This window comes from Rana temporaria, chromosome 13 (genome assembly GCF_905171775.1).
Source record: "Rana temporaria chromosome 13, aRanTem1.1, whole genome shotgun sequence".
NCBI classification, from domain to species: Eukaryota; Metazoa; Chordata; class Amphibia; order Anura; family Ranidae; genus Rana; species Rana temporaria.
In genome coordinates, this window is record NC_053501.1 from 70,363,462 (window position 1) to 70,378,792 (window position 15,331).

The 15,331-nt window shown below is 41.9% G+C and overlaps 1 protein-coding gene across 5 annotated transcripts in view; it reads right to left on the minus strand.

Annotated features, from left to right (window-relative positions):
• CCDC9B (coiled-coil domain containing 9B) overlaps nucleotides 1-15,331 on the minus strand; it is a 160,324-nt gene that overhangs the window by 113,855 nt on the left and 31,138 nt on the right. For all 5 annotated transcript variants that reach the window (XR_005744822.1, XM_040333625.1, XM_040333622.1 and 2 more), the window contains exons 4-6: nucleotides 12,516-12,620; nucleotides 7,095-7,211; nucleotides 4,962-5,105 (exon numbers count right to left, since the gene is read on the minus strand). Coding sequence is in view for 4 of the 5 variants with exons in the window: in XM_040333625.1 (XP_040189559.1) it covers nucleotides 4,962-5,105; nucleotides 7,095-7,211; nucleotides 12,516-12,620 (366 nt within the window). In the remaining variant the exon portion in view is untranslated. The remainder of the gene's footprint in view (nucleotides 1-4,961; nucleotides 5,106-7,094; nucleotides 7,212-12,515; nucleotides 12,621-15,331) is intronic.

Here is a 15,331-nt window from a genome sequence, read left to right on the forward strand (position 1 = left end):
GGTCGGCTTTCGGGGTTCAGTATTAACTGGAACAAGTCAGTTATTATGCCTCTAGACCCACTGCCAGGCCCTCTGCCGGACTGTGCGAAGGACATTGCAGTAGTAGATGAATTCCGTTATTTGGGCATACAGGTCACGCCAAGTCCGTCCCAGTACCTTGACAAAAACCTATCTCCACTGATGCAGAAACTACGGCTGAAATGCTCAGCTTGGAGAAAGTTGCCTCTATCCGTGACCGGAAGAGTTAACTTAATTAAGATGATATGGGCACCTCAACTTTTATATATTTTTCACAACTCCCCGATCTGGATCACTCACAGATGGTTTACCCGTATAGATTCTCAATTCAGAGAGTTGATATGGGGGGGGGGGGATCGGCCCGCATTAGTTTGCATTCTTTGCAATTACCAAAAGATCAGGGAGGTATGGCAGTTCCGCATTCTCGGTTTTATTTCATAGCGTCACAGCTCCAGCAACTTGCTAATTGGGGAATAACGGACGAATCTGACCCGATAAGATCACTAATAGTCCCAGTGGACTCAACCCTTCCAGCACTGGTGTATCTAGATGCAGGCCTTACTCAATTCCCTAATGCACTACCCACAGTTAGTCTACTAAATAAGTTATGGGAATATGTAAGGACCATCTTTAAGATCAAGACAATGTGCCAATTTACCCCAATATGGAGGAATAGATATTATTGTGAACTTCTTAAATTGAAGGGATTTGGCTCCTGGGAGGAGTTGGGCATACATTATGTCGCCCAGCTGTTCTCTGGAACTATACTTAAATCCTTTGCGACCCTAAAAGAGGAATTTGGTCTATGTAACTCCCAATTTTACCAATACCTGCAACTGAGACACGCTGTACAATGCGAAAACAGACTTACCCGACCAGCGGTAGCGGTACACCCTCTGATGAGAGATGTGCTCGTTGCTGATGACCGGGCGGGCATGATATCAAGGGTCTATGCAAGATTGATCCAATCTACACATGATGCAAGTAAACTCCCCTGCAGACGAGGGTGGGAACGGGATTTGGGACCTATAGATGGTGAAGCATGGGAACTGTGTCTGACATCCGCCCCACTAGTATCTGTTTCGGCATCACAGAGGCTTTCCCACTTATATTTGTTGCATAAGGTATACAGAACCCCGGCTAGGTTACATAAATGGGGCTTTAGAGAGACACCTTTGTGCCCAAAATGTAATGCGCACACTGGGGATCTCTTGCACATGTTCTGGAAATGCCCGAAACTCTTTAGGTACTGGAAATATGTCCTTGAGACTATAGCCCAGGTATTTCAGATACCAGTTATTACTGACCCAGTGGTCTGCCTTCTAGGCGTTCTGGAGCTACCTGACCTGTCACCAAATGGTCACACTGCGGTGCTACGGTTGCTTTACCTGGCTCGCAAGGAGATCGCGAAGGTGTGGATCACGCCGAGGGTACCAACGGGCACACTATGGGTGAAACAGGTCAATAATTTATTAATTCGTGAAAAACTAACGTACCAACACAGGGGTGCTTCGAAAAAGTTTTATTCACTATGGCAGCCATGGTTAGATGCCCCAGGATTGGGACCTCTTCAACTAGTGAGGGATAGATTGCTACAGGGATGACACCTTAAAATAAATGATGATAACTCAATATTGAGGGGTGTAATTGTAACAATGGTGGGGTATGAAGAGTGAGGATGCCACATTAACCTCTGCTACAACAGGTGGAGGATGGAAACATGTTAAGGACCACAGTCCTAGGGATAAAGATCCTTTCTTTCTCTCTTCTTCTTCTTTCCTTTTTCTTTCTTTCTTTCTTTCCCCTCCCTCTCTTTTCTCCCTATCTCTATTTGGTTTTATCTTTTCTACATCCGGAGTTAAAAAGTTACTATGGAAATACACAGTCAGACTGAGCTAATGTGGTAATACCTTGTATGTTAAAGTAAATTATAATGTCATATCCATCCTTCTATACGTTTGAAGTGTAGATAATGATTTGTTCATTTAATGTGTGTTCGGCATCACTTAAGTCTTGAATGTTTGCCACGGTGGGAGTACACTTAGTATATTCCCTTTACCATTTTGATGCACTTTCCATTGATCTGTCTGTGTATATTTATATGTTTGTATTGCTATAATAAACTTATTTTTGATTTAAAAAAGTGAAAGTGAAACTAGATGCACATTATATGATTGATTTTGATCTACTTTTAATCATTTTTAAAAGGAATCAGTTAACTTTTATGTCTCTATACCCTGTAAACAGTCATTTCAGCAAAAAAAATGTTTTCCTTTAGTGACCCTTTAAGCCCTGGTTCACAATGATGCTACTTTGAAATTGTGCTACTTCACTTGAAGTAGTGCGATTTTAACCAGTTAAGCCCCGGACCAATATGCAGCCTAAAGACCCAAGGTGTTTTTACAGTTCGGGACTGCGTCGCTTTAACAGACAATTGCGCGGTCGTGCGACGTGGCTCCCAAACAAAATTGGCGTCCTTTTTTCCCCACAAATAGAGCTTTCTTTTGGTGGTATTTGATCACATCTGCGGTTTTTAGTTTTTGCGCTATAAACAAAAATAGAGCGACAATTTTGAAAAAAATTCAATATTTTTTACTTTTTGCTGTAATAAATATCCCCCAAAAACATATATAAAAACATTTTTTTTCCTCAGTTTAGGCCGATACGTATTCTTCTACCTATTTTTAGTAAAAAAACTCGCAATAAGCGTTTATCGATTGGTTTGCGCAAAATTTATAGCGTTTACAAAATAGGGGATAGTTTTATTGCATTTTTATAAAAAAAAATTTTTTTACTACTAATGGCGGCGATCAGCGATTTTTTTCGTGACTGCGACATTATGGCGGACACTTCGGACAATTTTGACACATTTTTGGGACCATTGTCATTTTCACAGCAAAAAATGCATTTAAATTGCATTCTTTATTGTGAAAATGACAGTTGCAGTTTGGGAGTTAACCACAGGTGGCGCTGTAGGAGTTAGGGTGCACCTAGTATGTGTTTACAACTGTAGGGGGGTGTGGCTGTAGGAATGACGTCATCAATCGTGTCTTCCCTATAAAGGGAATGACGCGATCGATGCGCCGACACAGTGAAGCACGGGGAAGCCGTGTTTACACACGGCTCTCCCCGTTCTTCAGCTCCGGGGAGCGATCGCGACGGAGCGGCTATAAACAAATAGCCGCGCCGTGGTCCCGGATCGCTCCCCGAGCGGACCCGACCTCCGCATGTAGCGGGGGGGGGGGGGTCCCGATCGGACCCCCCACCCGCTAATAGGCGAGGACGTACATGTACGCCCATGTGCCTGTACGTGCCATATTGTGGACGTATATGTACATGCGGGGGTCGGGAACTGGTTAAAGTAGCAGGTCGGTGTGATTTCAGATGCTACTTGAAAGACATTTGTGCGGCCTAATGCACAGATATCTATTGAAGTCACACTCGAAAATCAGCAAAGTCAGCGTTGCACCGATTGGAACAGTGCCATTGCTGCCAATAGGCTGCGACTTGCACAAATTGCTCCAATGTGAATAAGGGGTTATTGAACAAGCTGAAGTTATAAGCCAATTGGTTACTATGCACAGCTGCACCAGATTCTGTGTGCATCAGTTTTATTAAATCTTCCCCTAAAATTCTGTGTAGAGACATCATACACTGAAATCTGAAGTTTTATAGCGTTTTCATGGTTTTAAAAAAATGACACACTCTAGGTCATTGTGTTTTACAATTTTTGTTAGTCAGGTTTAATTCATTAATAAATAGTTTGAATAAACCATGAAACATTTTTACTGCCGTTGATTGTGAGAGTAACAACAATTTTTAAGACACACTAAAATGTTCCCTCGGATCGAAGTGTTGTTGGAATTAATGGGGTTGATGTGTGTGGCTGGTCTTCTACACTGAAATTATTCACTGACAGGTCTTAGGCCGCGTACACACGGTCGGTCAAAACCGATGAAAACAGACTGAAGGACCATTTCATCGGACCAAACCAATGGTGTGTGGGCCCCATCGGTCAGTTATCCTTCGGTCAAAAAAAGAAGAGAACTTGCTTTAAAATTGAACCGATGGGCGCCTAACCAATAGGTCAAAACCGATGGTTTGTATGCAAAAGCATCGGTTTAAAATCCACGCATGCTCAGAATCAAGTCGACGCATGCTTGGAAGCATTGAACTTCGTTTTTTTCTGCACGTCGTGTTTTACGTCACCGCGTTCTGACACAATCGGTTATTTAACCTATGGTGTTTAGGCACATCAGACCATCAGTCAGCTTCATCGGTTAACCGATGAGAACGGTCCGAAGGACCGTTCTCATCGGATGGACTGATCGTGTGTACAGGGCTTTACTGTTTAAATTAAAAGGTGAGTGTAGTAATTTTGTCTTACTATACATTTGTCTTAGTTTATTTTACGGTTTTATGCCATAAAGTGTATATGCCATGGTCTTCTTTATTAACGCACGATGGACATCCTAGCTAGATGCAATGAACTTTTTTTTTTACAGACACATTATTGTTATGGCCGCATGTTTTGTGCACTGCTGGGCTTGCTGTATTCGGACTTGACCTCCGTGTACCTATTTGTTACCTGTTTGAGATATTGTATACCTTGTTATTTTTGGCTGTGACTTGCAGCTTAATTTGGTAAATAAAGGAATTATATATAAAAAAAAAAAAAGGTGAGAGTAGTACCTAAATAGCTAAAAACGATGGTATACAAAACGCGACTTGCCGCATTTAGAGCTTGAAATGCCTCTCAACTCCGCATCTGAACTAATTTTTTTGCTTTCCAAAAAAAGCCTCTAAACGACTATAAACGACCCTGTATACATGTACTGATAACATAACAGAGGAGAGTTCAGGGGCAGCTGAAAAAAATGCTCAACTTCTCCAAAACGTCTGTTTACCAGCAGCAGTGTACATGAGGCCTAAGAAAGACATACTTGTTCCATTGCAATTGCTATCTGCATACGACGTCCTCTACCAAATGAAAACAGATGATCCACTTCTTCCATAGTCCAATTAGAAGCTTTGTTTGTCACCAGTATGCAGTCTTGCTCATTCTTCTTATTGACTAATTTCTTTCCCTGCAAAAGAAAAAAACATTGCAAATACTAATATATACTAACCAAAAACAAGCAATCAGTGACCAAGAAGGGTCAAGAACAGGTTTAGAAAGAAAGTAATGAGGACATGAGCAGAGCTTAAATCATAACGGCAGAGATGGAATTTCTACTAAGTATATGTAGCTATATCATCCACAAAGAAAGGAGAAGGTACATTTTCTTTAATGGTCCACTATAGTAATAAAGAAAAGAGGAAAAAGACATTAAAGTAGCTGTAAACCCTTGCATATACCCAGTGAAATGACTGGCCTCAGGTGATACACAAAGATGAAACAAATCCTCCTACATAAGTTGTTTCTGTTTATCTGCAGTCTTCTCTACATCTGCTCAAAGTCCAGAATTATAATAAAGCTTGTCCAATATGTCAGTATAAAAGGGGGTAGGAGAGCTGAAAAAAAAAAACTCTGCAAAGCTCAGTGAGATCTCCGTTAGCTGATTGGAAGGAACAACCCCTTCACCCCCATCACCTTTTTGCTATTGATCTCAGGAAAACTTGTGAGAAGTGACTCATGCACATAGCAGAGGAACAAAGCAGTAGATCTGAAAGATACTTAAGCCCTGTACACACGATCGGATATCTGATGGAATCTAATCCGATGGATTTTTTCGTCGGATATCGGAAAGTCGGACAGCTGACTTTCATCAGTCTTGCCTACACACCATCGGTCAAAAATCCGACCGTGTCCAAACGCGGTGACGTAAAACACTAGGACGTGCTGAGAAAAATTAAGTGCAATGCTTCCGAGCATGCGTCGACTTGATTCTGAGCATGCATGGATTTTTGACCGATTGACTTCCACACAGACAATCGTTTTTTTCTATCGTTTTTTTATCCATAGGAAAAATCTAAAACATGTTCTATTTTTTCTCACCGATGGAAAACAAACCGATGGGGCCCACACACGATCGGTCTGTTTAATGGAAACGGTCCATCGGTCCGTTTTCATCAGACAAACCGATCGTGGGTACAGGGCTTTAGTGTTCCTAATAACACAAGTACACATTATAGAGAGAAATTCATAGTTCACATTTCATGTCTCAGGTTGACAACCACTTTAAAATATTTTTTTACACTAAAATCAAAAAAGTCCCTCACCTCACACCTCAAGCAAAATCCCAAAATTCAACACTACTCCCACATCCAGTGTTTTTGTCCTGGCTTGTCAAATATACCACCTGGTCCCTACATTTCACTTCCTTCTCCTGTTCTACAATGCTGCCAAAGATCAGTCCAATCACATACATAACAGGTCATTACACAGCCACGTATTGGTTAATTTCCACTGAAGGATTCCAAAGAACGTCTGTAATTACTATGCAAGTAAGCATGCAATGTTATGGTATAGTGGTATTGGCAAGGCTAGGACCTAGGAACACCAAAATCCAACGCTGTAGCAAGGACTAATATTCCTGTTTTTTCTGTTGGCCTGAGCTCCTAAAGGAGGGGTCTCAAACTGGTGGCCCTCCAGCAGTTGCAAAACTACAAGTCCCATCATGCCTCTGCCTGTGGGAGTCATACTGTCAGCCTTGCAATGCCTCGTGGGACTGGTAGTTTTGCAACAGCTGGAAGGCCGCTAGTTTGAGACCTATCTTAAATGGTTGAAGGAGAAAAATGAAACATGCTTCCACAAACAGCATGCATCTATTAGCAATACAATAAGACCCCTTTCACACTGGGTCGGTTTGCAGGCGCTATAACGCTAAAAATAGCGCCTGCAAACCGACCTGAAACAGCCACTGCTGTCTCTCCAGTGTGAAAGCTCCGAGGGCTTTCACATTGGAGCAGTGCACTAGCAGGACGGTAAAAGAAAGGTCCTGCTAGCAGCATCTTTGGAGCGGTGTGTATACTGCTCCTGCCCATTGAAATCAATGTGGCACCGCGGCTATCAAAGGGGCCTAAAAGTAGTTTAACATCAATTTGCAAAAAAAAAAAAAATTACTGCAGCTAACCTCAACTTTACTGTCCACCGTAACAGCAAGCTGCACTTCTCTTCCCACTTGCACAGTTAATCTCTGCTCCTCTTCGCTGTCAGAGTTATTCCAATTCTCACTTACAACTCTTTTTTCCTACAAAACCAAGAAAACAAAAAAAAAGTTAGGTCTATATTTCATCTAACTTCCATTTCTAAAACAAGGTAAATGTACACGATTGATCAGAGTGACATGTAGCATCAATTTTCAGTGTGATTTACAGTTAAAAATAGTGAGTTAGCAATATCAGAACGCTGCTTAGGAAAAGTCCCAATCTTCTTGCAGTTACCTTGGCCAGCTGTAATACCTGGAAATTGCCTTTGAAAAGTGCAATTCCACTCCAGCAGGACAGTTCTGGATCCTGGGCTGTTCCATGCAACTATGCTCGTTATTCTTTATAGGAGATTTGTCTCTCCACTACAGTCATTTTTTTTAATTTGTTTTGAATAAATTGTGGAAGGAAACACTACACACATATTATTAATTGTATTTAGTAGAAGCAGTGTCGATCCTGACCTCCCTGGGGCCCTAAGCAAATGTCACATTAAAGTTGAGAAGCGGGTGGGGGGGGGGGGTGTTCTGCTGTCGGAAATAAATGACATCTTACATTAAATTGAGAAGCAGGGGGTGCTGACTTCTTACCTCTTCTCCCGTGCAGCCAGCGAGCTGAAAAGCGGGGTGAGGGGCAGAAAATGACTTCTCACCAGGCAGGGCCTCTAGAAATTTCTTTCCAGGAGGTTGCTATAAATAGATTAGCAGGGAGCTGGCCCTGTTACAAAACACCTCTGAAAATCCCTGCCAATATGGAGAGGGGGTGTGTGCCTTTCCTCCAATCAGAAATGTTAGCTATCTTGGCTGTATGCCCAGACATCACACTCTGTGTTAAACAGGAAGAAAACATTTCCTAACAGGTCTGAACTTTCTTAACAGTATATAAATGTGAAGACAGTAGATGTACAGGTACAGAGATATGTTTTTGTTTGTTTTTATCTCAGTGTATCATCTGAGGCCGTTCTCTTCACTGAGTGTATGGAGGGTTTACATCCACTTTAATAGAACTGAGGAGCTGTCACAGGCCTTCATCAAGAGTGACAGACTATGCCTGCCCTTTTTCACCAAGCTTCTCCAATCATAGAGGCCGTACTACAGCTTCTATGAATGAAACACGATCTATAAATGGAGGACAGACAGATGATTGAAAGGAATGTTTGCGTTTTATTCATAGAAGCTGTATAAATGGTGGTGGTAAACCTAGGCTTTAGATTTGTAAGTGCATTTGAAGGTAGACAAGTTCAGATTTTATTTGTTTGTTTTTTTCTTTTGTATGACTTAGTAATAAGACCAGGGTCAACTTTCCCAAAAGCTTAAACTCTGATTTCTTCCATTTATCTCTCTTCTCCAAAGACAAAACTACCACTATCTTACAATCACACTACACATGTATCTCAGCCTTCCTCCCATTTATTGTTACTTTTTGTGGCAACATCCTTTAAAAAACAACCCATGCTAGTTGTTGCTACTGATGCTCCTATACCACACAGCCTCATAGGCAAAAAAATAGGTAACCCACTAATGCTAGCTACCAAGTCAAATGCTTTTCCTAAAAGAAGAAAATGGTTTTATTGATTTTGAGATAACTATAAGAGAATATTAATTGCTGTATTAGGCACTCAAATGTTCATGATGGGACAGTTATGTGCGAGACAGCCCAGGGAATGCCACTGACACTTACAAAAGATATAAGGGCCCTTTCACACGGGGCGGATCAGTAATGATCCGCCTCCGTGTGTCCGTAAGCTCAGCGGGGATGGCTCCGTAAAATCCCTGCTGAACCGTCGGCTGACAGGGCGGTCCCCGCACACTGGGCAGGGACCGCCCTGTCTTTTCTCCGCTTTGCCCTATGGGGGGATCGGATTAACACCCCAAATAAGGCTCTGGAGGTCACATAAGGCCTGATGTATCTGCCTTCTTGACAATAGATATCCACTTTAATAAACATTGTTACCAATGTTTCAGGTGTTCTAAAAAGCCTTACAAGATGATCCTTCTTTAACCACTTGCCGTCGCCGCACCGTCATTATACGTCCACAAGGTGGCTCTCCTAGGCGAGACCACGTAAATGGACGTCCTACCTTTTAGCCGCCACTAGGGGCGCGCGCCCCCCGCTCGCCCCCGACTCCCGTGCGTGTGCCCGGCGGGCGCGATCGCCGCCGGGCACACGCGATCGCTCGGTACAGAGCGGGGAACGGGAGCGGTGTGTGTAAACACACAGCTCTCGTTCCTGTCAGCAGGGGAAATGCTGATTTTCTGTTCATACAATGTATGAACAGAAGATCAGTGTTTCCCCTAGTGAGGCCACCCCCCCCCCCACAGTAAGAACACACCCAGGCATACTTAACCCCTTCCCCGCCCCCTAGTGTTAACCCCTTCACTGCCAGTGGCATTTTTATAGTAATCTAATGCATTTTTATAGCACTGATCGCTATAAAAATGCCAATGGTCCCAAAAATGTGTCAAAAATGTCCGAAGTGTCCGCCATAATGTCGCAATACCGAAAAAAAAAAAATCGCTGATCGCCGCCATTACTAGTAAAAAAAATATTAATAAAAATGCCATAAAAATACCCCCTATTTTGTAAACGCTATAACTTTTGCGCAAACCAATCAATAAACGCTTATTGCGATTTTTTTTACGAAAAATATGTAGAAGAATACGTATCGGCCTAAACTGAGGAAAAAAAATGTTTTTTTTATATATTTTTGGGGGATATTTATTACAGCAAAAAGTAAAAAATATTCATTTTTTTCAAAATTGTCGTTCTATTTTTGTTTATAGCGCAAAAAATAAAAAACGCAGAGGTGATCAAATACCACCAAAAGAAAGCTCTATTTGTGGGAAAAAAAGGACGCCAATTTTGTTTGGGAGCCACGTCGCACGACCGCGCAATTGTCTGTTAAAGCGACGCAGTCCCGAATCGCAAAAAGTACTCTGGTCTTTGGGCAGCAATATGGTCCGGGGGGTAAGTGGTTAAAGACCTATATTAGGTGAGAGGGCAACAGTTTTTCCACAGCATTGGGCCCCCATTAGGAGACTAATTTGCTAACCAGGAAAATTATATATGCCACCCTACACCATATGGCTCAAATATATGACATTAAAGATGGAATGCCTGTGGAGGTTACCAAAAAAAACTAAAGCTGACACAAGCCAACAGAAAGTATACAGAGGACCTGTATTATTCACCTCATGGCCTTTTAATTTTTGGACAATCAAACATTTCTGTAAACTGCCAGGAGCCGGTATAGATATTCTGTGTCACCACTGATATGTATAGGTTTCCAAGAGATGCAGATTCTAGGCAGTGTCTGGTCTTCAGCAGAAATACTGGCCTGGAGGAGAACATTTGGCTTTGTGATGTACCCAAGCCATAGCTCCCAAAGTGTCTCCCAGACCTTTTTTTGGCATTCTTCTAATCCCTATATAATTTTTATACAGAGGGATTAGAAGAATGGGAAATGCCAAGACAAAACGCTAAAGGACAAAACAAAAGAATGTACAGTAGTCAGAGTATTTACCCAAGAACAGAACATTTGTCTAGGGCAGATAAAAAACATCAGAGACAGAGCTCTTTCTGTAATAACTGACAGTTCTATCACTTTCTTATTTAAATATACCATAGCTCTCATACGTAACAATTCATATCAGTCTGTCTGAGGTAAACCAAAATGTATTATCCACAATTAAAAAATTATGGTGGTCAGACCTCCAAAAACAATTGTATGTGTGAATACTAGATGCCGGAGTCAACTTTTGAGCTTTATGAGCTTTGACAGCAAGATCTTATTGCCAGAGTTCTCCCACCAAAGTAAATATGGATTCTAACTCCTCCCGAGTCTATATGTGCTGTAATAGAAAACTAAGGCACAATTACAATAGTGGTACCTGGTGGCAAGAGTTTGGTACAGAGATTTAATCACACAGTACTTGAGAGGTATATGCAGTTGTTGGATACTTAAACACACAGACATCTACCCCAAAATGTAGAGTAACACATTATTACCTTTTTTGGAAATAATAAAACAATAGAAATCAGGGGTAAACCTAAAGGGCCAGATTCTGAAAGGACTTCCGACGGAGCAGCGCCATGTACATCGTCGTAAGTCCTAATCCGACCCGTCGTATCTATGCGCCTGATTCTTAGAATCAGTTATGCATAGATATCCATTAGATCCGACAGGCATAAGTCTCTGACGCCGTCGGATCGTAACTGCATTTTCCGCTGACCGCTAGGGGCGTGTAAGCTGATTTATGCGTCAAAATATGTAAATCAGCTAGATACGCAAATTCACGAACGTACGCCCGACCGACGCAGTAAAGTTACGACGTTTACGTTAGGCTTTTCCCGGCGTATAGTTGTCCCTGCTATATGAGGCATAAGTGCAGCGTACCAATGTTAAGTATGGCCGTCGTTCCTGCGTCGAAATTTGAAAAAGTTACGTTGTTTGCGCAAGTCCTCAGTGAATGGGGCTGGACGTCATTTACGTTCACGTCTAAACCAATGACGTCCTTGCGGCGTACTTTGGAGCAATGCACACTGGGAAATTCCACGGACGGCGCATGCGCCGTTTGGGAAAAACGTCAATCGCGTCGGGTCACAGTAGATTTACATAAAACACGCCCCCCTGATCCAAATTTGAATTAGGCCGATTTACGCTACGCCTCCGCAACTTACAGAGCAAATGCTTTGAGAATACAGCACTTGCCCGTCTAAGTTGCGGAGGCATAACGTAAATCAGATACGTTACGCCTGCACAAAATTGCACGGATGTACGAGAATCTGGCCCATAATGTCCAATATACAGGCAGTCTGAGTTACACACTGTATATCCCACTTACATACGACTCATATTTACAAACGGAAGGAGACAACAGGTGGCGTGAGAGGAAATCTACCCCTAGTAAGGGAAAATCACTCCTGTAAGAGTTATCATGGGAAAAAGGTGTCCCCACTGAAGCTTTATCACCAATCCTTGTTTCCACCACAACCCCAAATTTTCAAAATCCAATTGTCATTGGGACAGAAAGTGAACAGGGGCACAGACTGCACAACAAAAGTTACAGATGTGTTAACTCTTCCCTAGGCCATCCCAAAAAAAGTTTGTTTTTTTTCGCTAGAGTTACATTTAAAAATGTACCCTTTCCAATTTACTGTACATACAAATTAATCTCAAGATCAAACCTACATAACATATTGTGTTTGTAACCCGGGGACTGCCTGCATTACTTTAAAGGATAACGACTTTTCCATTCGGTAGACAACGCAGGTATCTCATTTACTACAATTTGCTATGCTATACTTCTATACAGGTAATCTGATAGCAAGAAGTGAATTAGTCTTACATTAGGAGCCTTTGTGATCGTGATTGTGAGGTTGTCTTGCTTAGCCCGGCGAGAAGTAATTGCCTTGCCATGTTTCTCGGCATTCCGTTTGTCTTCTTCAATTTCCTGTGTCAAGAAAATCTTGTTATCTAAAAATGTATTATACGACTGGGAAATGCAGTTGTACATCATCTAGTTGGATGCCAGCAAATACTTTTATTCAAAAGTCATAGATCAGGTGAAAATTCCCTGTTCAATATTTGTTTTTAAAGTGAAAACTAAAAAGCCAAACTGTTCATGTACTAATATGTTTCAAACTGTGAGTCAAGTCTTTAGCACTGCTGAAATTTAGAAGCATTTTCTACTTTCAAGGATAGCCTACCATACTTTCAGGCTTAATGAGCGTAATGTGAAAAGCAGCATTTCCAGTTGTTAAGGATTGCTACACTTTGCACGGTCAGGTTTAATAAACCATTCAATGTGATTCTGTGTATAGTTATTATTAATAGTATTTCACATGTCTCTTTGTATTTGAAGATGCTACAACAGAAGCCAGAAGCAGAACACATAAAACGTGTAACTCTTCTATATTTAGCCCTTACCCACATAGGTGGTTAGTAGAACTCATGCACCCATATACAAACTTGTGACAACTTGTTTTTTTTTTTTAAGTGGGAACTGCTTTAAAGCAATGGAGAAGAAGCCATTTGTATACATAATGCATCTAGTTGATGCTGACCGCCATGAAAAGCACAAACACACAAACATCTTTCAGCTTCCCCTTAGCAAAATACCTTCAAAGAGAACGTGAGCTGCCATCTAGATAAAGGAAGACCCGTAGACATGGTGTATCTGGATATTACAAAAGCATTTGACACAGTTCCCCATAAACGTTTACTGTACAAAATAAGGTCCATTGGCATGGACCATAGGGGGAGTACATGGATTGAAAATTGGCTACAAGGGTGAGTTCAGTAGTAATAAATGGGGAATACTCGGAATGGTCAGGGGTGGGTAGTGGGGTCCCCCAGGGTTCTGTGCTGGGACCAATCCTATTTAATTTGTTCATAAACGGCCTGGAGGAAGGGGTGAACAGTGCAATCTCTGTATTTGCGAACAAAAATAAGCTAAGCAGGGAAATAACTTCTCCACAAGATGTGAAAACCTTGCAAAAAGATCTGAACAATTATGGGGAGGGCAACTACATGGCAAATGAGGTTCAATGTAGAAAAATGTAAAATAATGCATTTGGGTGGCAAAAATATGAATGCAATCTATACACTGGGGGGAGAACCTCTGAGGGAATCAAGGATGGAAAATTACCTGGGTGTCCTAGTAGAAGATAGGCTCAGCAATGGCATGCAATGCAAAGGAAAGCAAACAGAATTTTGGCATTCATTAAAAAAGGGATTAACTCCAGAGAAAAAAAAAAAACTATAATTCTTCCGCTCTACAAGACTCTGGTCTGGCTGCACCTAGAGTATGCTGTCCAGTTCTGGGTAACAGTCCTCAGGAAGGATGTACTGGAAATGGAGAGAGTACAAAGAAGGGCAACAAAGCTAATAGAGTCTGAAAGGTTATGAGTTATGAGGAAAGGTTGCAAGCACTGAACTTATTCTATCTGGAGAAGAGACGCTTGAGAGGGGATATGATTTAAATTTACAAATACCGTACTGGTGACCCTACAATAGGGATAAAAAACTTTTTCGCAGAAAGGAGTTTAACAAGACACGTGGCCACTCATTAAAATTAGAAGAAAATGGGTTTAACCTTAAACTACGTAGAGGGTTCTTTACTGTAAGGGCGGTAAGGATGTGGAATTCCCTTCCACAGGCGGTGGTCTCAGCGGGGGCATCAATGGTTTCAAAAAAAGAGATTTTTAATACAGCTTACCTGTAAAATCTTTTTCTTGGAGTACATCACGGGACACAGAGCGGCATTCATTACTATATGGGTTATATGGAGTACCTTCAGGTGTAGACACTGGCAATCTCAAACAGGAAATGCCCCTCCCTATATAACCCCCTCCCATAGGAGGAGTACCTCAGTTTTGTAGCAAGCAGTATGCCTCCCAAAATGGTCCTCAAAAAAGAGGGGTGGGAGCTCTGTGTCCCGTGATGTACTCCAAGAAAAAGATTTTACAGGTAAGCTGTATTAAAAATCTCTTTTTCTTTATCGTACATCACGGGACACAGAGCGGCATTCATTACTATATGGGATGTCCCAAAGCAATGCTTACAATGAGGGGAGGGAGAACATCTCCAAGACAAAAGGATTTAATTTAGAGATATACTCAAATCATAATAAATCCAACTTAGTTGAGAAAAATAATTTTAAATTTTAAATTTAACTCAAAAAAGAGGAGCCCCCGGAATCCGAGGGTCTCAAACTGCAGCCTGCAGCACTGCCTGCCCGAAGGCAGTATCAGTATTCCTTCTTACGTCCAACTTGTAGAATTTTGTAAACGTGTGGACAGAAGACCAGGTTGCCGCCTTGCAAACTTGAGCCATAGAGATCTGGTGGTGTGCTGCCCAGGAGGCGCCCATGGCTCTAGTAGAATGAGCCTTTAATGATACTGGAGGAGGCAACCCTTTCAAGCCGTAGGCCTGAGTGATTAATTGCTTAATCCACCTAGAAATGGTGGACTTTGCAGCTGCCTGCCCCTTCTTGGGCCCATCCGGTAGAATGAACAGCACATCTGTTTTCCGGATCTTCTTTGTAGCTTTAAGATAGGCCTTCATGGCCCTGACAATATCCAAGGTATGCAGCAACCCTTCCTTTCTGGAAGTAGGTTTAGGGAAGAAGGATGGTAATACCAAATCCTGGTTCAAATGAAA